Raw genomic sequence first — 25207 nt, forward strand, 5'->3', positions numbered from 1 at the left:
TTTCCACTTCAAGTTTTATGTTCAATTTCTCAATCGTATGAAAAGAAAAATAGATGATTTAAGAGAAGTGATTTTTACACGTTTTTTTTTTTATCTTCGTGCATACTCTTATTTATTTTTAGCCACTAAATTACTGTGATTTTCAATTTTTTTTTTTTGTTTTCATTTTAGTAGTACAAAACTTTTAGTTAAGAACAATTACTTATGCTGTTAAGGTTTCAAATTTAGTTTTCCTCACGTATAAAAATAAAGAAACTGATTATTACAAAAAAAAAAAAGAAAAAAAAAAAAGAAAAAAAAAGAAAAAGAAAAAAACAAATTCAAAACAAATGTCAAGTCAAGCATTAAATTTGATTAGTTAAATTTAAAAGGTTGACAAATTGGATTGATACCGTACGTCTTGTCGTAAATTTTAATTTGAATCAAACAAAATTACACGACTCGTTTCAGATGTTTAAAAACATCAAATTACCGTTGAACACATTATCCCCAACATTTTCCCCCAAATTCCAAACCCTAATTCTCACAAACTAGCGCAGACACCTCCATTGCCCCCAATCCGCACCCTTTCGCACTCTCCCGGCGCTGTTAGCAGTGTCAGTGTGAGGCGTTTGAAGTAATTTAGCTCCAATTTCAGTTTGCCAGTGCATGAATTAGGGGCTTGAATGTTCGCCGCGGATGGCGATTTAGTTCCTGAAGCTTTTGTTCTCTGAGGAGTTGTGAGAGTCTAGGTTGTATACGGAAGAATGCAGGGCTCGTCGCAGAGCTCTGCGGCGGCTCAGCCGGAGGCGATATTGCAATGGCTTCAGAAGGAAATGGGGTACCGGCCTTTGGGTCCGTACAGTGCTGCTTCTAGCAAATCGCAATTGCCCTCAATCGACTCGATGAGGAAGATTTGCCGTGGGAACATGATACCCATTTGGAATTTCTTGATTACCCGCGTGAAGTCGGAGAACACTGTGAAGAATATTCGGAGGAATATAACGGTTCACGGTGGTGGCGGTGGCGGGGATGGTGGCGCATTGGTAAAATCGGGGAAGGAGGAGGGTACCAGGAGTAAAGGAGGTAGGAGAAAGGAGAAGCTTGGGGAGGGTACGAGTGCGGCGGAGACTAGAGAGGCCGCGCTGCAAGAGAGGGACTTGGCGGCAAAGGAGGTGGAGAAGTTGAGGAACATTGTGAAGAGGCAGAGGAAGGATTTGAAGGCCAGAATGTTGGAGGTTTCAAGGGCCGAGGCCGAACGGAAGAGGATGCTTGATGAACGCTCTAAAAAAAGGTTTGCACTTTTCTGAAAGATTGGCAGTATCCTGTGTAAATGATTTGGTTCAGACTTCAGTTGAAAACTTGTCTTGTAAAATCTGTTGTGATATGTGATTATCATCATATACAAGATTGATATGAGCTACGTAGATTATTTAGGGAGGAAATGCTATGCTATTCCTCTTTGCAAGGTTTATTTGAGAATGATCTTATTATTTGAAAAATCGTGTTAGTTCAATGATCCACGCAACAAAAAGATAACACCTTTTTTTGGAAGGCTGTGTAAATGCAAATGATATTCACAGTATAGTATTTCAATTTTCTAGTTATTCAATGTGGATTGTGGGCTATGTTGTTATATCCTTGATCTTAATGCAGGCATAAGCAAGTAATGTTGGAGGCTTATTATCAACAGTGTGATGAAGCGGAAAAGATATTTGCAGAGTATCATAAACGTCTTCGTTATTATGTTAATCAAGCAAGAGATGCTCAAAGGTCTGGTGTTGATTCATCTCTTGAATTGGTTAACAGTTTTGGTTCAAATAGTGAAAAGGAAGCTGTTTATTCAACTCTTAAGGGCAGTAAAGCGGCAGAAGATGTACTTCTTATTGAAACCACTAAGGAAAGAAATATCCGAAATGCCTGTGAATCTCTTGCAGCACATATGATAGAAAAAATTCAATGTTCTTTTCCCGCATATGAAGGAAGTGGTATTCATTTGAATCCTCAGTTAGAAGCAGCCAGGTTAGGCTTTAATTTTGATGGGGAATTACCCGATGAGGTTAGAGCTGCAATTGTGAATGGGTTGAAGAATCCTCCTCAATTGCTTCAGGCAATTACTTCATACACATCACGGTTGAAATCTCTAATTTCCAGAGAGATAGAGAAAATTGATGTTAGAGCTGATGCAGAAACTTTGAGGTAAATACTTCCTTGTTAGTTCTGTTGGAGATTTGGAGTTTATTCAATTTTCTCTTTGCCTTAGCTTCTACAGACAAGGCTGTTCAACTACAATATACCTTCTTTGTTTTTTCTTTGAAGAGTAACTGAGCCAAAGATTGTTGATAATATGGTCTCCCCCTCCCTGCCCAATCCCCTCGTACCGTTAATACTTGCAGCTGCTTGATTTAAATAATAATAGCATACCTTTTTCAAACTCGATCATTTCGGTGTCCGAATTCTCATTCATTCTTCATATGCTTGACTATTGTTTCATAAATTCCTTAATCAGGTACAAGTATGAGAACAACCGAGTTATGGATGTTTCTTCTCCTGATGTGAGTTCACCATTACACTATCAACTATATGGTAATGGAAAGATAGGAGTGAAGGAAAAATTTTGTCCTAGCTAAGAACATGCATGAACATTTGAATACATAGGCATACTAATAACACTTTAAAGTAGGCATGCATTCAAAAACAATTCATAAAACCCATGACTTTCAAAGCCTAGTATATGGTGAACCATAAGACTCTTTAACAATATTAAAGAGAATAAGAATTTAGAGATTCTTTACCCTTGAAGCTCATCCTTGATTGCACAAGGGATTCACCCAAGTGGAGGGCCTTCAAGTCACCTCCTTGCTCCTTGGATCTTCCTTGTGTTTTCCTCCCTTTTAGTGCTCCTTTTTCTTCTTTGAGGATTTGAGGATTTGTTCTCCAAAACACCAAAAGTTTGGTGTCTCTAAGTCTCCACACCAAAGATGTTGTGTGAAGATGAAATGGATGACTTAGGGAAGAAAGATTGCTAGATGTTCTTCCCCTAAGGTGGCCGGCCTCTATGTAGAAAATGAGAGAATAGGTTTCACCCAAATTCTATTAGAAAACCCCTAATGTGAAAACCAAGCTATAATGTTGATTTTACACTTCATTTCATGTGAGTGGCAAACTTGTAATTAATACAAGTTTGCTACCCCTCACCCTTATGGCCATATGTTGTTATTGGGCTTAATTGCCCATTTTGTTTTAGTTGTCATACAACTTAAACATAATGGGCCTTGTGGACCAAAACGTTTTTGTGCCCCGAAGCCCAAAACTAACTTAAACGCCCAATACGAACGTTTCGTATAATTAATTAACTATTTAATTAATCTTGACCATTCTTCAATTAAACCATTTAATTGCTTATCCATTTCATATAATTTCTTCACTTATATCCTTACTCGGTGTACGATCCATTAGGTTCCAATTAGCGAGGTAGTGGGCGATGTTACTCTTAACGATCGATTGTGAATTGAAACCACATTTCAATTCTCCCTTAAAATTAGTATTTGCTAATCTTTAGGGCTTCCACAAACCATGGGTGACGCCTAGCAGCATGTCATGGTTACCCAAGCTAAGTAGAAGTGGTTGGAGAACCTATCCAGTTACAACTACAATGCAATACGGTCCTTCTCTAATACAATACTCTTAATCACATTGTTTAAGTGATAGTTTGTTTCATGTCTACTATCCAATGTGATATTTCTCTATATGATTCAATTGAATAAGATTTGGAACAACTTTCCTTAGTCATATTCATATGCTTTGGCCAAAGACTCTCGAATCATATCTTAGAGTATTCTCCTTCCACCATGGAAGGTTAGAGATCCCTTGTTGTGCATTCATATGCCTACATGACTAGATAGCTTGACCCCAACAATGCCGTGGACACTCCAATGGAATGCCGTTGACATAATAAAAGATCAAGGACCTAACCATTAGACATCAATGATGCCTCAGGTCAAAGGACTACTTTGCATATTGCAACTATTGAGTTCTCACATGACATGTATGTTCGAACTCTCGTTTGATCGTTGTTCAGTGTACTCGATTACTCTTTCGAGCACCTATGTGTTTGCCTTAGTGTCCAACACCAAATGACTTGAGACTAGTTCATACTCACGCTTGAGTCGACATAACACATACTAACCTTAGCGGATTGTCAATGCCCAATTGGCAATCCTATGGCTAGGAACGTTTTAGGAATGAACATAAGAGAAAGGTCTCGTTAATTTAACTAACTTAAATCACTTGTCTCTTAGATCAAATACATTCCTTGGATTCCCTTATTACTTAAACACAAGATACTATAAATAGTGATTAACAATAAGCTTTTGCCCTCTATTAAACATATAAAAGTTTAACACAATAAGTATTCCAAAAAGCTATTACATCAAATGAGTGGCTTTGTGGGCATACTTCCAACAATCTCCCACTTGCACTCAAAGCCATCTTCCCATGTATCTAATACCCATCTTTTCCATATGACGGTCAAGTTGGATTTGAGACATTGGCTTCGTTAGTGGATCTGCTACGTTATCGGCTGAAGCAACTTTGAGGATGTTAACTTTCCCCTCGGCAGCATATCTTCTAATGATATTAAAGCGCCTATCAAAATGCTTGTTCTTTTGATGTGCCCTGGGTTCCTTGGCTTGAGCTATCGCCCCACTATTATCACAGTACAAAGTTACTGGTGATGTAATGGTTGGAACCACTCCAAGTTCATTGATGAACTTCTTCATCCAGAACGCTTCTTTGCCGGCTTCAGCTGCAGCGACATATTCAGCCTCTGTCGTGGAATCAGCAATTACACTTTGTTTCTTGCTTTTCCAGCTGACAGCCCCACCATTCAGAGTGAATACATATCCGGAGTTGGAACTTCTATCATCGACGTCAGATTGGAAATCTGCGTCTGTATAGCCTTCCACTCGCAACTCTGTCGCTCCTCCATAAACGAGGAACATGTCCTTAGTTCTTCTTAAGTACTTAAGGACCGTCTTGACAGCTGCCCAGTGTTCTGATCCTGGGTTAGATTGATATCGACTAGTAATGCTCACAGCATATGCGATATCAGGCCTTGTGCATATCATGGCATACATAAGACTTCCTATGGCGGAAGCATAAGGAATCATATTCATATGCCGTATCTCTTCAGGAGTCTTAGGTCCCATGGACTTAGAAAGATGAATTCCATGTCCTACAGGAAGAATACCTTTCTTAGATTGCTCCATCTGGAACCTACTTAGCACCTTATCAATGTACATAGATTGGGATAATCCAATTAATTTTCTGGATCTATCACGATAGAGCTTTATCCCAAGTACATAAGATGCATCTCCTAAATCTTTCATGTGGAAGGTTTTGGACAACCACACTTTTACAGAAGAAAGTACTGCAGTGTCATTCCCGAATAGTAATATGTCGTCTACATATAACACTAGGAATACAACTGCTTCCCCAACGACTTTTTGATAAACACAATTATCGTCTTCGTTTTGAGTAAAACCAAACGATTTGATTTCAGTATCAAAACGAATGTTCCAGCTCCTGGAGGCTTGCTTAAGTCCATAAATGGACCTTTGAAGCTTGCATACCTTAGTCTTTTCAGACTTGGACACGAAACCTTCGGGTTGAGCCATATAAAGCTCTTCCTCTAGGTAGCCGTTCAGAAAGGCTGTCTTCACATCCATTTGCCAGATTTCATAATCATGGTACGCAGCTATAGCAAGCAAAATCCGAATGGACTTAATCATGGCTACAGGAGAAAAAGTTTCTTCATAGTCAATCCCTTCTCGTTGCCTGTAACCTTTGGCTACTAGTCTAGCCTTATAAGTCTCCACGTTCCCATCAACGCCTATTTTCCTCTTGAAGATCCATTTGTTTCCAACAGGTACTATACCTTCTGGAGGGTCTACAAGAGTCCAGACTTGATTTTGATACATGGAATCCATCTCGGATTTCATGGCCTCTTGCCATCTTTTTGAGTCAATGTCGGACATTGCCTCAATGTAGTCTCTAGGGTCTTCCTTTGTGTCATTGTCACCTAGAAGGTACAATTCCCCAAAGTCTTTGTCTAAGCCATACCTCCTAGGTGGCTTATTAACCCGTTCAGATCTACGTGGAGCTAGGGGTTCAGGAACAGGGTTGTCAACTTGTCGAGTGCTTGTTTGTGGTTCATCATTAATCTCATTAATTTCCTTCAATTCTATCTTGCTAGTTCCTTTAAGAACTAATTCATCCTCCATGAATATAGCAGTTCTGGCGACAAAGACTTTCTGGTCGTCAGGGTGATAGAATTCGTATCCATAGGTTTGTTTAGGATACCCCACAAAATAGCATTTAACGGATCTCGCTTCAAGCTTTCCAGCATCTTGTTTCTTAACGTATGCTGGACAACCCCAAATCTTAAGATGTTTAAGACTTGGCTTCTTTCCATACCATATCTCATATGGTGTTTGTGGAATAGATTTAGAAGGCACTGCATTCAGCAAATAAGCTGCTGTGTGTAGTGCATATCCCCAGAATGATATTGGTAGATCAGCGGAACTCATCATAGAACGAACCATGTTCATCAAGGTTCGGTTTCTCCTCTCAGAAACTCCGTTATGTTGAGGAGTTCCTGGTGGAGTCCACTGTGATACAATTCCACACTCTTTGAGATAATCTAGGAACTCATTACTCAGATATTCACCCCCTCGATCCGATCTTAGGGTCTTTATCTGTTTCCCAGTTTGCTTCTCAACTTCATTCTTGAATTCTTTGAACCTTTCAAAGGATTCTGACTTGTACTTCATAAGATACAAATAGCCAAACCGAGAGTGATCGTCGGTGAATGTGATATAGTAGGAGAAGTCTCCTCTCGACGTAGTAGACATAGGTCCACATACGTCAGTGTGGATTAACCCTAGAATTTCAGTGGCACGCTCTCCTTTCCCAGTGAATGGAGATTTGGTCATCTTCCCCAGTAGACAAGGTTCACAAGTTCCCATGAGGTCATTACCTAATGGGCCAAGATATCCATCTTTCGACATCTTGCGAATCTTATCCTGGTTTACATGTCCAAGTTTAAGATGCCAAAGTCTAACTTGGTTAACTTCTTCTCTAGCCCTTTTGGGTTTTGAGGTATTCCCGCTTTCAATACAGTGCATCCCACTATTTGTCTCTAGGTGAAAAAGTCCCTCTATCATATTACCATGAGAGATAATACGACCGTTCAAGTATAAAGTGCAACTCATTTTGTCAAACAATACTGAGTGCCCATCTCGTAAAAGCTTAGAGATAGAAATCAAATTCTTTATACATGAAGGAAAATATAAACAATTTTTAAGTTCCAGGACTTCCCCAGAGGGTAGGTTAAGCATATAGGTGCCTATTGCTTTTGCAGAGATTTTAGCGCCGTTCCCAACTCGCACAACCATCTCCCCATTGCGTAGTGTCTTGCTCCCTACTAGTCCCTGCATCGTATTACAGATATGTTGACTAGCGCCTGAATCAAATATCCAGGAATTGGAGCTCACTGTAAAAGCACTTTCTATGACCGAAATAGTCTCTTCAAAAGTTCGTGTCATAAGGCTCGCAATGCGCACCCTGTATTTCTTCTTCCAACGTTCATCCTTTCCACAATGAAAGCATGTTCCTTTGGATTTCTTTGCCTTCTTCTTATGTAACCTTTTCCTTGTTTTTGCATTCTCACTCCCACTGTCCTTTTTGAAACATTTTTCAAATTTACAGCACATGTCAATCATCTCGTTAAAAGTATGATCGAATCTATTCACTTTATAGTTTACAATAAACTTAGTGAAATCATCCGAGAGATATGCAAGGAAAAAGTCTTGGGCCATTTTGTCAAGTATAATGGTGGGTAGTATTTTAGGCATGTCGTTAACTACATAACATAACAGAAATCGTATTAGATTGTTGATTAACTACTTGATTGGGTCTTGAATCAAATAGTACCACCCACTATTTTTGGCAAATTCCATATCCCTCAATAGAATCCGAGAGTTATGTTGAACTCTTAGCGGGGTATGGGAGACTCACCATTACCAAGCCCACCTCAGAATTATATCATGTTGGTTAGCAAAAATAATGATGAGAGAATAACACTTTAGTCATTTACAACTCTTGTAATTACCCATCTAGTTTGGCCTCTAGAGAATGAATGCCTCAGAATTATATCATGTTGGCACCATTGCACTTAGTTAAGTTATTCCCACCATGCTTAGTTTATGTAGAGGTTCAAGCACAACCTCAGAATTATATCATGTTGGTCATACTCGTTGTCTACACTCACCTCATCATATGTTTATGGACTCCTCCTGGATGTAAGCCCATACTTTGTACTTCCCCATTATAGGGTGAAGCCGGTGCATGAGTCACAAACGATTGGAGCCCACCACGGTGGAAGGCCTACGAAGAAATGTTCAAAACATCTCTCGTTTATCAACTTAATATTCGTTTGTTGAGGGAGTAGTTTTGGGCTACATCAAAAACATTTTAATCATATTAAAAGAACATGGCCCTATCATAACTATTGGTCCAAGTTAATATGATTTAGTAGCATATAATACTCCCACTGTTTCGTTGAAACAAGCGAGACTATATGGAACTACTAACGAACGCATTGCATCCTCATATGGATTATATAGTCATATTAGGTTTTAGGATGATTATGAACCGTTTGATTTGATCCAACACGAGCCTTGTGTTGGACCTTGGGTTTAGGGTAGATAGTTGTTGATTTTAGTTACGCGTTTAATCCAATTAAACCGTTATTTCCTATTGGGCGTTGGACCCAACTATTCCAATTTGCATACATATAAACAAAGAGGAATACATGAAATAATAAGAAGGGCTTATGCCCTTTTACAAAACAAATAATGGGCTTATGCCCTTTACAACAACTTGAATTAATCAAATTACATTCAAATCTACATTACTTAAAACCCAATCATTCATAATGTAAATCGGCCAATCACATAGCTCAATTATCGAGGCCTTTGGTTCATAATCACCCTTTTTTTAATTAACTAAATTAACTAAGAAAGCAACTTTAAACAATTGGTTTTTGGATCCATAGAATTGATTTAAATGGAACTAAATATAATGAAAATCCAATTCTCATTAAAGAGACAAAACAATTTTTGTTCTCATTTTATTTGGGCCATTTTGCAAAAACACAAACTTTTGGGCCAAAATACAAATACACAAAAGTATCAAAACTTTATTTAATTGCACAAAAGCACCCCACTAGAGGGGTGGCCGGCCAAGGATAGTTGTTATAGAGATTTTTGATAAAAAGAATTTTGTAAGTGGATTTTGGTGGGTGAGATTAAAGATGGTGGGGATGGTTTGAAAAGAAAATATATCTTTGATATAATTAAAACCATTTAATCATTTCTTACCAACAATCATCATCCATCAACTAATATTCAAAAATATATCTTTGACATAATTAAAGCCATTTAATCATTTCTCACCAATAATCATCACCCATCAACTAATAATCAAAACTTTATGTAAAACATAAAACTTTTGAATCAAAACTTCAAAACTTTTTGTTCTTGATAAGAACTTCAAGAAATATGAAGAACATACATGAAAACTCATAATAGCTCCATGGATGTTTTCTTTCACCAAAAACTCAAATTTTCACAACTCAAAAGAGGGTTAATATCCTAGGGTACTTAGGGGTTCCAAAAAGCACTTTAAAACCATTTTAACAAGCCTAACATGAACCCAAAAAATCACCCTTTGGATTTGGCCGAAAATCCCAAAACACTTGGCACCAACTTTTAGTTCCATTATTCATGCTTTAATGAAATACATCTACAACATTTGAGATGCTAAATTTTCAAGTAAAATTTATATTCAAAGCAAGAACAAAGCTTGTAACATTTACAACACTTAAATCACAAAATATGAAAAATCACAAAACCCAAAAGGATCCACCATAAACTAGGCCTAGGCTCTGATACCACTTGAAGGAAAAATTTTGTCCTAGCTAAGAACATGCATGAACATTTGAATACATAAGCATACTAATAACACTTTAAAGTAGGCATGCATTCAAAAACAATTCATAAAACCCATGACTTTCAAAGCCTAGTATATGGTGAACCATAAGACTCTTTAACAATATTAAAGAGAATAAGAATTTAGAGATTCTTTACCCTTGAAGCTCATCCTTGATTGCACAAGGGATTCACCCAAGTGGAGGGCCTTCAAGTCACCTCCTTGCTCCTTGGATCTTCCTTGTGTTTTCCTCCCTTTTAGTGCTCCTTTTTCTTCTTTGAGGATTTGAGGATTTGTTCTCCAAAACACCAAAAGTTTGGTGTCTCTAAGTCTCCACACCAAAGATGTTGTGTGAAGATGAAATGGATGACTTAGGGAAGAAAGATTGCTAGATGTTCTTCCCCTAAGGTGGCCGGCCTCTATGTAGAAAATGAGAGAATAGGTTTCACCCAAATTCTATTAGAAAACCCCTAATGTGAAAACCAAGCTATAATGTTGATTTTACACTTCATTTCATGTGAGTGGCAAACTTGTAATTAATACAAGTTTGCTACCCCTCACCCTTATGGCCATATGTTGTTATTGGGCTTAATTGCCCATTTTGTTTTAGTTGTCATACAACTTAAACATAATGGGCCTTGTGGACCAAAACGTTTTTGTGCCCCGAAGCCCAAAACTAACTTAAACGCCCAATACGAACGTTTCGTATAATTAATTAACTATTTAATTAATCTTGACCATTCTTCAATTAAACCATTTAATTGCTTATCCATTTCATATAATTTCTTCACTTATATCCTTACTCGGTGTACGATCCATTAGGTTCCAATTAGCGAGGTAGTGGGCGATGTTACTCTTAACGATCGATTGTGAATTGAAACCACATTTCAATTCTCCCTTAAAATTAGTATTTGCTAATCTTTAGGGCTTCCACAAACCATGGGTGACGCCTAGCAGCATGTCATGGTTACCCAAGCTAAGTAGAAGTGGTTGGAGAACCTATCCAGTTACAACTACAATGCAATACGGTCCTTCTCTAATACAATACTCTTAATCACATTGTTTAAGTGATAGTTTGTTTCATGTCTACTATCCAATGTGATATTTCTCTATATGATTCAATTGAATAAGATTTGGAACAACTTTCCTTAGTCATATTCATATGCTTTGGCCAAAGACTCTCGAATCATATCTTAGAGTATTCTCCTTCCACCATGGAAGGTTAGAGATCCCTTGTTGTGCATTCATATGCCTACATGACTAGATAGCTTGACCCCAACAATGCCGTGGACACTCCAATGGAATGCCGTTGACATAATAAAAGATCAAGGACCTAACCATTAGACATCAATGATGCCTCAGGTCAAAGGACTACTTTGCATATTGCAACTATTGAGTTCTCACATGACATGTATGTTCGAACTCTCGTTTGATCGTTGTTCAGTGTACTCGATTACTCTTTCGAGCACCTATGTGTTTGCCTTAGTGTCCAACACCAAATGACTTGAGACTAGTTCATACTCACGCTTGAGTCGACATAACACATACTAACCTTAGCGGATTGTCAATGCCCAATTGGCAATCCTATGGCTAGGAACGTTTTAGGAATGAACATAAGAGAAAGGTCTCGTTAATTTAACTAACTTAAATCACTTGTCTCTTAGATCAAATACATTCCTTGGATTCCCTTATTACTTAAACACAAGATACTATAAATAGTGATTAACAATAAGCTTTTGCCCTCTATTAAACATATAAAAGTTTAACACAATAAGTATTCCAAAAAGCTATTACATCAAATGAGTGGCTTTGTGGGCATACTTCCAACAATCTCCCACTTGCACTCAAAGCCATCTTCCCATGTATCTAATACCCATCTTTTCCATATGACGGTCAAGTTGGATTTGAGACATTGGCTTCGTTAGTGGATCTGCTACGTTATCGGCTGAAGCAACTTTGAGGATGTTAACTTTCCCCTCGGCAGCATATCTTCTAATGATATTAAAGCGCCTATCAAAATGCTTGTTCTTTTGATGTGCCCTGGGTTCCTTGGCTTGAGCTATCGCCCCACTATTATCACAGTACAAAGTTACTGGTGATGTAATGGTTGGAACCACTCCAAGTTCATTGATGAACTTCTTCATCCAGAACGCTTCTTTGCCGGCTTCAGCTGCAGCGACATATTCAGCCTCTGTCGTGGAATCAGCAATTACACTTTGTTTCTTGCTTTTCCAGCTGACAGCCCCACCATTCAGAGTGAATACATATCCGGAGTTGGAACTTCTATCATCGACGTCAGATTGGAAATCTGCGTCTGTATAGCCTTCCACTCGCAACTCTGTCGCTCCTCCATAAACGAGGAACATGTCCTTAGTTCTTCTTAAGTACTTAAGGACCGTCTTGACAGCTGCCCAGTGTTCTGATCCTGGGTTAGATTGATATCGACTAGTAATGCTCACAGCATATGCGATATCAGGCCTTGTGCATATCATGGCATACATAAGACTTCCTATGGCGGAAGCATAAGGAATCATATTCATATGCCGTATCTCTTCAGGAGTCTTAGGTCCCATGGACTTAGAAAGATGAATTCCATGTCCTACAGGAAGAATACCTTTCTTAGATTGCTCCATCTGGAACCTACTTAGCACCTTATCAATGTACATAGATTGGGATAATCCAATTAATTTTCTGGATCTATCACGATAGAGCTTTATCCCAAGTACATAAGATGCATCTCCTAAATCTTTCATGTGGAAGGTTTTGGACAACCACACTTTTACAGAAGAAAGTACTGCAGTGTCATTCCCGAATAGTAATATGTCGTCTACATATAACACTAGGAATACAACTGCTTCCCCAACGACTTTTTGATAAACACAATTATCGTCTTCGTTTTGAGTAAAACCAAACGATTTGATTTCAGTATCAAAACGAATGTTCCAGCTCCTGGAGGCTTGCTTAAGTCCATAAATGGACCTTTGAAGCTTGCATACCTTAGTCTTTTCAGACTTGGACACGAAACCTTCGGGTTGAGCCATATAAAGCTCTTCCTCTAGGTAGCCGTTCAGAAAGGCTGTCTTCACATCCATTTGCCAGATTTCATAATCATGGTACGCAGCTATAGCAAGCAAAATCCGAATGGACTTAATCATGGCTACAGGAGAAAAAGTTTCTTCATAGTCAATCCCTTCTCGTTGCCTGTAACCTTTGGCTACTAGTCTAGCCTTATAAGTCTCCACGTTCCCATCAACGCCTATTTTCCTCTTGAAGATCCATTTGTTTCCAACAGGTACTATACCTTCTGGAGGGTCTACAAGAGTCCAGACTTGATTTTGATACATGGAATCCATCTCGGATTTCATGGCCTCTTGCCATCTTTTTGAGTCAATGTCGGACATTGCCTCAATGTAGTCTCTAGGGTCTTCCTTTGTGTCATTGTCACCTAGAAGGTACAATTCCCCAAAGTCTTTGTCTAAGCCATACCTCCTAGGTGGCTTATTAACCCGTTCAGATCTACGTGGAGCTAGGGGTTCAGGAACAGGGTTGTCAACTTGTCGAGTGCTTGTTTGTGGTTCATCATTAATCTCATTAATTTCCTTCAATTCTATCTTGCTAGTTCCTTTAAGAACTAATTCATCCTCCATGAATATAGCAGTTCTGGCGACAAAGACTTTCTGGTCGTCAGGGTGATAGAATTCGTATCCATAGGTTTGTTTAGGATACCCCACAAAATAGCATTTAACGGATCTCGCTTCAAGCTTTCCAGCATCTTGTTTCTTAACGTATGCTGGACAACCCCAAATCTTAAGATGTTTAAGACTTGGCTTCTTTCCATACCATATCTCATATGGTGTTTGTGGAATAGATTTAGAAGGCACTGCATTCAGCAAATAAGCTGCTGTGTGTAGTGCATATCCCCAGAATGATATTGGTAGATCAGCGGAACTCATCATAGAACGAACCATGTTCATCAAGGTTCGGTTTCTCCTCTCAGAAACTCCGTTATGTTGAGGAGTTCCTGGTGGAGTCCACTGTGATACAATTCCACACTCTTTGAGATAATCTAGGAACTCATTACTCAGATATTCACCCCCTCGATCCGATCTTAGGGTCTTTATCTGTTTCCCAGTTTGCTTCTCAACTTCATTCTTGAATTCTTTGAACCTTTCAAAGGATTCTGACTTGTACTTCATAAGATACAAATAGCCAAACCGAGAGTGATCGTCGGTGAATGTGATATAGTAGGAGAAGTCTCCTCTCGACGTAGTAGACATAGGTCCACATACGTCAGTGTGGATTAACCCTAGAATTTCAGTGGCACGCTCTCCTTTCCCAGTGAATGGAGATTTGGTCATCTTCCCCAGTAGACAAGGTTCACAAGTTCCCATGAGGTCATTACCTAATGGGCCAAGATATCCATCTTTCGACATCTTGCGAATCTTATCCTGGTTTACATGTCCAAGTTTAAGATGCCAAAGTCTAACTTGGTTAACTTCTTCTCTAGCCCTTTTGGGTTTTGAGGTATTCCCGCTTTCAATACAGTGCATCCCACTATTTGTCTCTAGGTGAAAAAGTCCCTCTATCATATTACCATGAGAGATAATACGACCGTTCAAGTATAAAGTGCAACTCATTTTGTCAAACAATACTGAGTGCCCATCTCGTAAAAGCTTAGAGATAGAAATCAAATTCTTTATACATGAAGGAAAATATAAACAATTTTTAAGTTCCAGGACTTCCCCAGAGGGTAGGTTAAGCATATAGGTGCCTATTGCTTTTGCAGAGATTTTAGCGCCGTTCCCAACTCGCACAACCATCTCCCCATTGCGTAGTGTCTTGCTCCCTACTAGTCCCTGCATCGTATTACAGATATGTTGACTAGCGCCTGAATCAAATATCCAGGAATTGGAGCTCACTGTAAAAGCACTTTCTATGACCGAAATAGTCTCTTCAAAAGTTCGTGTCATAAGGCTCGCAATGCGCACCCTGTATTTCTTCTTCCAACGTTCATCCTTTCCACAATGAAAGCATGTTCCTTTGGATTTCTTTGCCTTCTTCTTATGTAACCTTTTCCTTGTTTTTGCATTCTCACTCCCACTGTCCTTTTTGAAACATTTTTCAAATTTACAGCACATGTCAATCATCTCGTTAAAAGTATGATCGAATCTATTCACTTTATAGTTTACAATAAACTTAGTGAAATCATCCGAGAGATATGCAAGGAAAAAGTCTTGGGCCATTTTGTCAAGTATAATGGTGGGTAGTATTTTAGGCATGTCGTTAACTACATAACATAACAGAAATCGTATTAGATTGTTGATTAACTACTTGATTGGGTCTTGAATCAAATAGTACCACCCACTATTTTTGGCAAATTCCATATCCCTCAATAGAATCCGAGAGTTATGTTGAACTCTTAGCGGGGTATGGGAGACTCACCATTACCAAGCCCACCTCAGAATTATATCATGTTGGTTAGCAAAAATAATGATGAGAGAATAACACTTTAGTCATTTACAACTCTTGTAATTACCCATCTAGTTTGGCCTCTAGAGAATGAATGCCTCAGAATTATATCATGTTGGCACCATTGCACTTAGTTAAGTTATTCCCACCATGCTTAGTTTATGTAGAGGTTCAAGCACAACCTCAGAATTATATCATGTTGGTCATACTCGTTGTCTACACTCACCTCATCATATGTTTATGGACTCCTCCTGGATGTAAGCCCATACTTTGTACTTCCCCATTATAGGGTGAAGCCGGTGCATGAGTCACAAACGATTGGAGCCCACCACGGTGGAAGGCCTACGAAGAAATGTTCAAAACATCTCTCGTTTATCAACTTAATATTCGTTTGTTGAGGGAGTAGTTTTGGGCTACATCAAAAACATTTTAATCATATTAAAAGAACATGGCCCTATCATAACTATTGGTCCAAGTTAATATGATTTAGTAGCATATAATACTCCCACTGTTTCGTTGAAACAAGCGAGACTATATGGAACTACTAACGAACGCATTGCATCCTCATATGGATTATATAGTCATATTAGGTTTTAGGATGATTATGAACCGTTTGATTTGATCCAACACGAGCCTTGTGTTGGACCTTGGGTTTAGGGTAGATAGTTGTTGATTTTAGTTACGCGTTTAATCCAATTAAACCGTTATTTCCTATTGGGCGTTGGACCCAACTATTCCAATTTGCATACATATAAACAAAGAGGAATACATGAAATAATAAGAAGGGCTTATGCCCTTTTACAAAACAAATAATGGGCTTATGCCCTTTACAACAACTTGAATTAATCAAATTACATTCAAATCTACATTACTTAAAACCCAATCATTCATAATGTAAATCGGCCAATCACATAGCTCAATTATCGAGGCCTTTGGTTCATAATCACCCTTTTTTTAATTAACTAAATTAACTAAGAAAGCAACTTTAAACAATTGGTTTTTGGATCCATAGAATTGATTTAAATGGAACTAAATATAATGAAAATCCAATTCTCATTAAAGAGACAAAACAATTTTTGTTCTCATTTTATTTGGGCCATTTTGCAAAAACACAAACTTTTGGGCCAAAATACAAATACACAAAAGTATCAAAACTTTATTTAATTGCACAAAAGCACCCCACTAGAGGGGTGGCCGGCCAAGGATAGTTGTTATAGAGATTTTTGATAAAAAGAATTTTGTAAGTGGATTTTGGTGGGTGAGATTAAAGATGGTGGGGATGGTTTGAAAAGAAAATATATCTTTGATATAATTAAAACCATTTAATCATTTCTTACCAACAATCATCATCCATCAACTAATATTCAAAAATATATCTTTGACATAATTAAAGCCATTTAATCATTTCTCACCAATAATCATCACCCATCAACTAATAATCAAAACTTTATGTAAAACATAAAACTTTTGAATCAAAACTTCAAAACTTTTTGTTCTTGATAAGAACTTCAAGAAATATGAAGAACATACATGAAAACTCATAATAGCTCCATGGATGTTTTCTTTCACCAAAAACTCAAATTTTCACAACTCAAAAGAGGGTTAATATCCTAGGGTACTTAGGGGTTCCAAAAAGCACTTTAAAACCATTTTAACAAGCCTAACATGAACCCAAAAAATCACCCTTTGGATTTGGCCGAAAATCCCAAAACACTTGGCACCAACTTTTAGTTCCATTATTCATGCTTTAATGAAATACATCTACAACATTTGAGATGCTAAATTTTCAAGTAAAATTTATATTCAAAGCAAGAACAAAGCTTGTAACATTTACAACACTTAAATCACAAAATATGAAAAATCACAAAACCCAAAAGGATCCACCATAAACTAGGCCTAGGCTCTGATACCACTTGAAGGAAAAATTTTGTCCTAGCTAAGAACATGCATGAACATTTGAATACATAAGCATACTAATAACACTTTAAAGTAGGCATGCATTCAAAAACAATTCATAAAACCCATGACTTTCAAAGCCTAGTATATGGTGAACCATAAGACTCTTTAACAATATTAAAGAGAATAAGAATTTAGAGATTCTTTACCCTTGAAGCTCATCCTTGATTGCACAAGGGATTCACCCAAGTGGAGGGCCTTCAAGTCACCTCCTTGCTCCTTGGATCTTCCTTGTGTTTTCCTCCCTTTTAGTGCTCCTTTTTCTTCTTTGAGGATTTGAGGATTTGTTCTCCAAAACACCAAAAGTTTGGTGTCTCTAAGTCTCCACACCAAAGATGTTGTGTGAAGATGAAATGGATGACTTAGGGAAGAAAGATTGCTAGATGTTCTTCCCCTAAGGTGGCCGGCCTCTATGTAGAAAATGAGAGAATAGGTTTCACCCAAATTCTATTAGAAAACCCCTAATGTGAAAACCAAGCTATAATGTTGATTTTACACTTCATTTCATGTGAGTGGCAAACTTGTAATTAATACAAGTTTGCTACCCCTCACCCTTATGGCCATATGTTGTTATTGGGCTTAATTGCCCATTTTGTTTTAGTTGTCATACAACTTAAACATAATGGGCCTTGTGGACCAAAACGTTTTTGTGCCCCGAAGCCCAAAACTAACTTAAACGCCCAATACGAACGTTTCGTATAATTAATTAACTATTTAATTAATCTTGACCATTCTTCAATTAAACCATTTAATTGCTTATCCATTTCATATAATTTCTTCACTTATATCCTTACTCGGTGTACGATCCATTAGGTTCCAATTAGCGAGGTAGTGGGCGATGTTACTCTTAACGATCGATTGTGAATTGAAACCACATTTCAATTCTCCCTTAAAATTAGTATTTGCTAATCTTTAGGGCTTCCACAAACCATGGGTGACGCCTAGCAGCATGTCATGGTTACCCAAGCTAAGTAGAAGTGGTTGGAGAACCTATCCAGTTACAACTACAATGCAATACGGTCATTCTCTAATACAATACTCTTAATCACATTGTTTAAGTGATAGTTTGTTTCATGTCTACTATCCAATGTGATATTTCTCTATATGATTCAATTGAATAAGATTTGGAACAACCTTCCTTAGTCATATTCATATGCTTTGGCCAAAGACTCTCGAATCATATCTTAGAGTATTCTCCTTCCACCATGGAAGGTTAGAGATCCCTTGTTGTGCATTCATATGCCTACATGACTAGATAGCTTGACCCCAACAATGCCGTGGACACTCCAATGGAATGCCGTTGACATAATCAAAGATCAAGGACCTAACCATTAGACATCAATGATGCCTCAGGTCAAAGGACTACTTTGCATATTGCAACTATTGAGTTCTCACATGACATGTATGTTCGAACTCTCGTTTGATCGTTGTTCAGTGTACTCGATTACTCTTTCGAGCACCTATGTGTTTGCCTTAGTGTCCAACACCAAATGACTTGAGACTAGTTCATACTCACGCTTGAGTCGACATAACACATACTAACCTTAGCGGATTGTCAATGCCCAATTGGCAATCCTATGGCTAGGAACGTTTTAGGAATGAACATAAGAGAAAGGTCTCGTTAATTTAACTAACTTAAATCACTTGTCTCTTAGATCAAATACATTCCTTGGATTCCCTTATTGCTTAAACACAAGATACTATAAATAGTGATTAACAATAAGCTTTTGCCCTCTATTAAACATATAAAAGTTTAACACAATAAGTATTCCAAAAAGCTATTACATCAAATGAGTGGCTTTGTGGGCATACTTCCAACAAGGAGCGGATGCACTTTCTAGAGGAACTCAACTTCTTGAAAGACAGGTTATATTCTTTACTAGATGGTAGCTTTTCATTAATATTTAATTATATTTTCATCTATTCACTTGTATCATCCATCATATCATTCTCATTTCCACTACAAGGATACATTGTTCCTACTCTTTCTTTAAATGATTTATCCCCAAAGTATAATAGTTGGTCTAAACCCTAATTCCATAAACGACCATACTGTTTAAATGAAATAATTGCTCGGTTCCATTTTACCCGTACATTTTCTGCTTTTGTTTTGTTGCAAGAGTTTAACTTGTTATTTGGAATATATTGTTCACAGAAAGCACATGTTCAGCAATTTTTGGCTACTGAAGATGCACTGAACAAAGCTGCAGAAGCTAGGGATCTATGTCAAAAACTTATAAAACGCTTGCATAGCAATAGTGATGTAATTTCTTCAGGAACATCACAAAATGTGGGCAGTCTTAGGCAACTTGAGGTAAATCTTCCTTGCATATTAAAAGTATTAACTACCAATAGTTTGGGTGGAAATAGCACCATGGGCGACAGGTTTGATTAGTTTCAGTCTTTTGATCCTTTTCATAGTTGTGTACTGTATACTAGGTTACTTTTAGCCTGCACTGTGTTATCATCTGGTTTTTTACAGTCTTCCATTTTCTTCGTGTAGCTGGAGGTTTGGGCCAAGGAAAGAGAAGTTGTTGGCTTGAGGGCTAGCTTGAATACACTGATGTCTGAAATACAGCGCTTAAATAAATTATGTGCGGAAAGGAAAGAAGCTGAAGATTCTCTGAAAAAGAAGTGGAAGAAGATTGAAGAATTTGATTACCGCAGATCAGAACTTGAAATCATATATACCTCATTACTAAAAGTTAACATGGTAAGGATCTCAGCTTCAATAGTGCTTATAAATTTTCTAGTCACTTCATATACTGGCATTGTATAAGCCATGTCTGGTCATTCCATGGAGTGTCGGCTCTTTTTCTTTAAGTTCCGGGCAAAAGTTCATATATATAATATAAAATTCAAGACAAATTTTTCTAGCAGCCCAACGAGTAGATGGACTCTTTTTTTTATTAAATGAAATCCACTGTCTCCTCTTTAGATGCCCAAAGACCCTATTTATGGTTATATCTGGGGTTAACTCACCAGGAGACTTCAATTTCCCTGGAACTTATGCAAATGATATCACCAATTGCATGGTTTTCATTTGTTATTCGTATCATATGGTAGAATATTTCAATAGAGGCAGCCAGGATAATGCTTATCTATCTCTTTGTCTTCTGTCGGGAATATTTTCTAATGTTATTTTTGTCTTGGTACTTGGTAGGATGCTGCTGCCTTCTGGAATCAGCAGCCATTAGCCGCACGGGAGTATGCATCAAGCACTATTATTCCTGCATGCACAATAGTCATGGATCTTTCAAATAGTGCAAAAGATCTTATTGAAAGAGAAGTTTCTGCTTTTGACCAAAGTCCTGATAATAGCCTCTACATGCTTCCAGCAACTCCACAGGTTTGTTGAGTAAATTTGTGGCTTTATCATTATTAAAGAATTGTTATTCCTGTAAGTAACACTCTTTACTTTTAAGTTGGCGATTGATTGGTATAATGCTAGAAAGTAAAAATTGATGAATCTGTTTCTTATATCCCTTATGAGGTTGTCATAATTAGCGACTAATCATAATCTGTATATAATCTCTGTACGATTTTAAAATTCAGGACTTATATAATTTGTGTAAGATCTTGATTATCATGAAGTTTTTCTGACTGTTCTTTTGCTAGAAAATACGATCTGTCTTTTCTTGTTCACCTTCTATAATCTGTGTATGTAACGATGTAAACCATTAATTACTTTGTATCAGGCACTGTTGGAGTCCATGGGTACAAATGGGTCTACTGGACCTGAAGCTGTTGCTGCTGCAGAAAAAAATGCTGCTATATTAACTGCAAAAGCAGGAGCTAGGGATCCATCAGCAATACCATCCATATGTCGCATATCTGCTGCCCTTCAGTATCCTGATGGTGAGTCTTCATTCATCTGCTATGACACATTGACACTATAGGAATGCCTAAGATTGGAAGGCATTGCCTCCATTATAGGCTTGATTTTGGAAGAAATACATCCTCCCCACTTGTCCCAGGCTTGGCAACAGAAGATCCATTTTGCCTTCTTTTTTGAGTTGTGTGTGTAATGGTTTGTCAATTGCACTTAAGAAGAAAAACAAAATGCATCAGTTTTTTCAATAAATTGGTAAAGCTCTCTGCAAAGTTAGATTTCATGCTGGTGAGTATGGAGGTGCTGTTACATGACAGCCTGCAAGGATCTTGTTTTGAATAATTGTAAGCCCCAGTACGCAGTGGGACATTGTGCATAAGTGACCTCGTGCTCCCTAAGCTTGTTACTTGTACCAATAGTAATATAAAGATAATCAGTTTGGATTTTAAATTTGCTCCTTAAGCTTAAAGATGCTTAGCCTGAGTTTAATGAATGCTACCATATGCATGTTCTGATGTGTTATTTTGTTCTATTTCATTATTTTTGTGCCTGCTTAATGGGTGCTTTCAGTTCGAACTAACATTTACTGGATAACAGGTTTGGAGGGTTCAGACGCTGCCCTAGCATCAATCCTAGAGTCCCTGGAATTCTGTTTGAAACTTCGTGGTTCTGAAGCTAGTGTGTTGGAGGACTTTGTAAAGGCAATCAATTTGGTCCATACACGACAGGATCTTGTTGAAAGTGGTCATGTGTTGTTGAACCATGCCTATAGAGCTCAACAAGAATATGAAAGGTAAAACTTCAAATGGCCATATTTTACAGGAAACTAGACTGTTATCCTCCAAAACCCGAAGGTTTCAGTAAGTGGACCTCGGTCAAATAATATAAACTTGAATTCCATTTTGAGCATTGTGAGATGAGGGAAAGTGCCAGAAACTGCTTTCTTATTTCATTTGAGATTCACATGGTTTGTTGCGCTAGATGTTCTGAATTTTTTTCATCCAGATTCTAAATACATTACAGTTTGCTCTTTGTTCTAATCTGTTGTCAAAACTCAGAATGTGTAGCTCTGGTGTTACGTTAAATTCATTCTAAATGTTAAACCATTCAAATATGTGATGGTTATTAATTAGCATTTTAGGATCTTTGACTATGTTTTAGATTAACATGCACTTAATTTGTATCTACTACTCTGCAGGACAACGAGCAATTGTTTAAATGTGGCTGCTGAGCAAGAGAAAATTGTCATGGAGAAATGGTTGCCTGAACTTAAGGCTGCAATTTTGAGTGCTCAGAAGTGCTTGGAAGATTGCAACTATGTTAGGGGATTGGTGAGTGACCACCATACGTGGAGTTAGCCTGCATTTTTTAGTTCTATAGGAGTCGTATAGACAGTCCATTTTTCTACGTTAGCAGTACAAATTCTTTTGTTGTCTTGTTTTTCCCCTCTTTAATTGTCTGAACTGCAATACGTTCCTGCAGCTTGATGAATGGTGGGAGCAACCAGCAGCAACTGTTGTTGACTGGGTCCTAGTCGATGGATTAGACATTGCTGCCTGGCATAATCATGTGAAGCAGCTCCTTGCATTTTATGATCAGGAGCACTTGTGAATATTAATCGAGTACTCAGCAAACAAGATTTTCTCGGGATCTCCCTGGTCTTCCTGGATCAAGTTTGCCACTTCTACAAAGCCCTGGTCTCATTCATTCTAGCATTACTAAAAACAGCTACAAAGGCCTGGTTGAAACGGCTCAAGCTTGACTTCCTGCTTGGAAGGTGATTCGTCATCTCTTGCTGGTCGGGCCAGTCTTGTTCAGTCTTCCACCTCCATTATCCCAGTATATGGTATGCAGACAGGGTTTAGGGTTTAGAGTTTAGGTATGCAGACAGGGTCGGGCCAAGTTTGCCTTCCGAAGTCTCTTGGTGGGCTTGGCTTGAAAAACATGAGAGTTATGAACATCTCTTCTTGCTAAGAACTCTTGGAGATTGATGGAGGGGATAATGGTCTCTGGGCAAAAGTTTTCAGTGGCAAGTACATTGACCATTGGGTCAGTTACTCAATGATAAGACCGCTTTAGGCTCTTCTTGCACTTGGAAAGGTGTTCTTGAAGGGACTAAACTTTTGTATGAAGGGCTACTCTGGCGAATTTGGAAATGGTAATACGGTAAAATTTTGGACTGACAGATGGGCTAAATCATGGTAGCTGCCTGCTCTCCGACGATATGCTTAAGGCTACCGTAGTTGATTATTGTTACAATAATGGTTGGGATATTGGTAAACACTACTTGTTTTACCAAAGGAGGTTGTTGAACATATTCTTAGCATTCTACTTGGTTTTGGTACACAAATGATGTTAATATGTTGGTCATTAATTCTAGTGGTTTTCCTAGTATGTGATAAATCTCATTTGGAATCTTCATATTCCTTCGAAAGTTTAGAGTTTCTTATGGTTGCTCACTCTTGATAAACTCCTAACTAATGATCAAAGGTTGAAGGGGTTACGATTGATAACCCTAAGTGTTAAAGATGTACATGTGGCTTTAAATTAGCGCCTCATGCTGTTAAAGATTGTCATAAGGCAAGAGAAGTTTGGCTGAGGTAGAGGATGTATAATCAACTAAATTGATTTTCATGATTGTCTTCATTTTAGTCTCACCACCAATTCACTCATATTGGGAGGTTTAGAGTGGAGGTTAGTTTTTTTGTTGCTTGTTGGTTTATTTGGTATTGGTGAAATAAATTTTTTTTTTAGCAGGATTTTGCAATGTTTGATGAGCCTACAATTGATATTTGTCCATATCTTTGTGGATGGTTGAAGCCCAATACTCGCAAGATTGATAAATGCTATATGATTGAATCTTTGCTCCACTGAGAAGCTCTTTATCCAAATTGATTTAAGTTCAACATTGATGGTTGTAAGGAGGAAAATAATAATTCTTTGCATAACCAACCGACAACAGACAAGGGATATGTTGATGTTGATGGTTGTAACCTTTCTTCTCTTTTTTTCTTCTCCCCTTCTGTTTAAACGCTCATGATTTTATATTTGTAAAGAGAGGAAAATGATTTTATCTTTGTAAAGAGAGAGAACAAAAAAAATCAAGGAAGGGAGGGGAGAGAAAGAGGGAGGAGAGAGAATATCGTCCTTATAGCTTGGGGACCAAGATTGTCTCCCTTCTTACTTTCCATCCCCTTCCCTCCCCTCCTACCCTCCTACTTTTCAGCCATTGATTTCATGTGAAGTTAATTTAATGCTCCAGATTTTGCCACCTCACCAACAACTTCAAAGCATCTTTAAAACCCAATTTCCTGACTTCTTTTTGCTACCTTTCCAGTGATAAAATTTTCATTATGACCGGAACACAGGTGGTATGCTATGTGTTTTTATATACATGATGAGAAATTTTATTTTTTAAGTTATTTACTTTTTAATACACATTTCCCACCATTTATATAGCGCATCTTCCACTTTTCCTAAACTTAAATCCCGCCAATTCGATTTTTGGGTCAAAATCACAATAAGTTTGATCTTCTTACCTGTTGCAACTCTATCCTTATGCCATTTTACACTGCTGCATCTTCATTGGGTCTTCCCAGGTCCAATTATGTAATTTTCTTTGCTTGTTTTTGCACCTTTTCGCTATTGGATTTGTATTTTCATTTTTATGACATGTTGGGGTCCTCTTTTTCCGATTGAATGTGTCCCATTATTTGTTCTTCCAGAGTAATTGAGAACAATTTTGAAGTATGCTAGTTGATTAAAGCCCGCAACCTCCGTAAAAAAACAAACTTGGAAATGTTGATTCTTTTCTCTACCATACCTTTTTCTATATTGCATATACGATTGAGAATGATTGATTATGAAGAAGCAAATAATATCAACAATGATGACTCGAACGAATTCGATTGTACACCG

The 25207-nt window shown here is 37.8% G+C and overlaps 1 protein-coding gene across 3 annotated transcripts; it reads left to right on the top strand.

Moving 5' to 3' along the window:
- Nucleotides 1–438: 438 nt before the first annotated feature.
- LOC137738875 (AUGMIN subunit 5) lies at nucleotides 439–23683 on the top strand. 3 transcript variants are annotated; one of them, XR_015966251.1, is made up of 12 exons: nucleotides 439–1273; nucleotides 1636–2178; nucleotides 2489–2578; nucleotides 19278–19323; nucleotides 19613–19771; nucleotides 19961–20170; nucleotides 20621–20806; nucleotides 21156–21315; nucleotides 21887–22082; nucleotides 22488–22620; nucleotides 22772–23135; nucleotides 23169–23683. XR_015966251.1 is itself a non-coding variant. In XM_088699550.1 (11 exons), exons 1-11 carry the CDS (start codon nucleotides 747–749, stop codon nucleotides 22898–22900), a joined length of 2379 nt encoding a protein of 792 aa, XP_088555676.1. In that variant the 5' UTR covers nucleotides 439–746; the 3' UTR covers nucleotides 22901–23683. The 3 variants fall into 3 exon arrangements, 2 of the variants coding, with proteins under 2 accessions (XP_088555676.1, XP_088555677.1); XM_088699550.1 differs by having other exon boundaries at nucleotides 22772–23683; XM_088699551.1 differs by having other exon boundaries at nucleotides 21902–22082; nucleotides 22772–23683.
- Nucleotides 23684–25207: the final 1524 nt, after the last annotated feature.

Source organism: Pyrus communis, chromosome 9 (assembly GCF_041283825.1).
Source record: "Pyrus communis isolate YQ-2024b chromosome 9, ASM4128382v1, whole genome shotgun sequence".
Lineage (NCBI taxonomy): Eukaryota > Viridiplantae > Streptophyta > Magnoliopsida > Rosales > Rosaceae > Pyrus > Pyrus communis.